Raw genomic sequence first — 2,952 nt, forward strand, 5'->3', positions numbered from 1 at the left:
CTTTTCTTACAATTAATTCCTTTCTCATTACAGTATCTCAATAACCCTGCAAGTTTTCAACTGTTATTGGTTCAACTTTTTCAGAGAACCATATGTTATTTAGTGGTATTAATCAAGACCATCGTCTTTTGATTTTACTAAATCTTATGTTGGCAAAACTTGTTTTACAGTAAACACCACGAGTAATAATAGAGCTTTTTGAACTCTTTTCCAAAAAGAAATCACTACTGTTCCTTATATAAAATTTTATTGGATGTCTTTATTAAAGGGTGACTTGATTTGCTGAAAAAAAGTGTGGCTGTTACCACAGAAATATCAGGTTAGAAACAAAATTAAAGAAAACATTATTTACAAAAAAAATGTAAAAGTGGAATTGATGTAAATTGTATTTTTGTAATGAATACGAGGAGACGGTTTTACACTTATTTTGGGATTGTACATTCTCAGTCAAAAGAAAGGATGCAAAAAATTATTAACAATTTTCAGTGTTCAAAACCTCTTTTATCATTGTGGGAAAATGTACTTTTTGGCTTTACTGTTTAATTTACTAATAAGCAACCAAATTTTAAGGTACTGATCACTGAAATATGCTTGTATATTACCAGCATCAGAGACTCTTTAAACAAGGAAGCCTACCGACTTTAAAAAATTGTGAACTCTATAATGTATTTATTTAATATGTTCATTTAGTATATTTGTATTTTATTTATAATTACCCCCTGGCATGTATATATTTATTGTGTTGTAAAATGTTATTTGCTGTTCTTTAAATAAATAATAAAAACATTCAAAGCAGATGAACAAAATGAACTAAAACATTAACTAACTTTAACCTGAAGATTCAGAAACACACCCTATACGCTACAGACTGACTGTTTTGAAGATATTTGCTTTAAAATTTAGTAGTTAATGGAAAACTGAAGTGCTTTAATAGAATCATATTCAAACACTGAACACAACAAATATCTTTATTTTTTCCAGCGAGTTGGAGCTAAATTATGTTTCCAGACTTGAGTAAACCTAACGGGCATTAAGCAACCTGTCATTATGGGGCTCCTCGTTCTTTCGCATTGACCGATAGCAACTTGCCTGTATTTGACCCTGAATACAAAGAAAGGAGGGGGTTAGCACAGCTTACGGACAACCTCGAAATATTTTGGATGGAATGTGCATTTTTTATCACTCATTTATGAATATAAATGTTTTATTTATATAGATTTTTCCTGATTCAAAAAATAACAAAAACACATGGACCTGCTTGGACAACACTGAAATACATCACATCCGGTTGGCCGGTCTAGTCGCAGAAGTTCAAATATTTTAACAGATCCGCAGCTCAAATCGCATCCGAATTTTTCGCATACAGAAATGATCGGAACTAGCATCGGGACTCCTCTCCATTACAAATGAATGACTTCTGTCGCTTGTCGTTTGTCTTGTACAGTTAAACGGAGGCTTGAGGCTTTAACCATGCTGGGCGTTTCTCTCTGTCTAGCACTGAACCCAGTCGACCAATCATAACAGACAAATCTAGGGTTTGGAAACAAATGAATCGCTGAACAAATCATATGGGAGACGTTGAGATAATTAGGTAAAAATAAATGCATATTATCAGACAATGAAAGTGTTTTTTGACCTTGCATGCATATCAGCCTGTTGTTGGAGACCATTTTTAATGCATAATAGGGGCTCTTTAACAGTTAAATAAGTGCATAATCTGGTATTTAAAGTGCACTTATTCTTTTCAGAATAAAACAAACATTCTAATGTGAATGCACTACTTATACTATTTATACTATAAAATGGCATAGAACAGTGCATAAGTATATGATTTGGGATTGTCCATCATACAATAAATTAATAATTTAGTATTTCTTGTATTTAAAAAAAAAAACAAGTAGCTTACCACTTTTTTTGCTCTCATAACATGGTTATATGTAGATATTGTGCTTGCTGATAAACTAGTTTTTCTGAGCATGTTTAAATGCAAAATGAGTCAATTAATGAAAACACAGATCATACAAAAATGCTTTACACAAAATTTAAATTGTATTACTATCATATAGAAAACACACACACACACACACACGCACACACACACAAGCATGTAACAGAACATGCAAATTTAGCATAGCAGGTTCTTATGAAGGTCAGTTTCGACTGAGGCATGGACAGTTCAATGACAGTCTGGCATCATGTCTGTTCAGAGGTTTAGCTTAGTTCTGCTTCTTGCAAAAAAATGTCTCTTTGCATATTTCTTCATATAGCCAGGGTATCCAGAGTGTCTCAAAGTGTGGTGACTTAAAAAACAAATAATAAAAAACAAGAATTGACCAGGTGATATTGGATGAGCACAAGTTCTCCCAGGGAAAAGGGACAACTTTTCAGTAAAGTGCATTAGAATGCTATGAGACTTATTTGGGAGACCGATTGAGGAAAATAATAACAATAATAATAATAATAATAAAATCCTTACAATTCACACAACTAGTATTCCCAAAAAGTTCTGTACTTGGCAGTGTAAGGTCAGCTGTCTCTCCAACTCTGCTCGACTATTGCTGACACACGCTTCTCATACTCCCGTTTGTTCTCCTGGTAAAGTTGAGCTGCTTGGCTATTAGCTGGACTGTTCGGGTTTGGTTCATCAAGTAAAGACTGAGGAAAACCCAAAAAATAAAATAAAAATGTGAGCAAGCTGTGTTTGATTTGCATTTGTACTCATAATGGTAAAAACCTTTCCAACCTTTTTTTTTTTTTTTTTACCTGGATTGAAGTGAGAATTGATGACACATCATAAGTTGGACTCCAACGATTTTGTAGGATATCAAGACATATACTTCCATCTGCATATACTAACGTTAAAGTATCACTGTTGTTATTGTTATCAAGAAGACAGATTAAAAATGCTATGTTAATGATTCTGAAATTAATAATAATAATAAAAAAGCTTAC

The 2,952-nt window shown here is 32.8% G+C and overlaps 1 protein-coding gene across 2 annotated transcripts in view; it reads right to left on the minus strand.

The window, feature by feature from the left end:
- Positions 1–2,027: 2,027 nt before the first annotated feature.
- LOC130229861 (ubiquitin-conjugating enzyme E2 A-like) overlaps positions 2,028–2,952 on the minus strand; it is a 2,097-nt gene continuing 1,172 nt past the window's right edge. The window contains exons 5-7 of one of the 2 annotated variants that reach the window (XR_008837874.1): positions 2,764–2,852; positions 2,477–2,655; positions 2,028–2,300 (exon numbers count right to left, since the gene is read on the minus strand). Coding sequence is in view for 1 of the 2 variants with exons in the window: in XM_056458880.1 (XP_056314855.1) it covers positions 2,527–2,655; positions 2,764–2,852 (218 nt within the window). In the remaining variant the exon portion in view is untranslated. Of the gene's footprint in view, positions 2,656–2,763; positions 2,853–2,952 lie in introns of both variants that reach the window. The other variant, XM_056458880.1, reaches the window with a different exon arrangement.

The sequence above is a fragment of the Danio aesculapii genome, chromosome 1 (assembly GCF_903798145.1).
Source record: "Danio aesculapii chromosome 1, fDanAes4.1, whole genome shotgun sequence".
Lineage (NCBI taxonomy): Eukaryota > Metazoa > Chordata > Actinopteri > Cypriniformes > Danionidae > Danio > Danio aesculapii.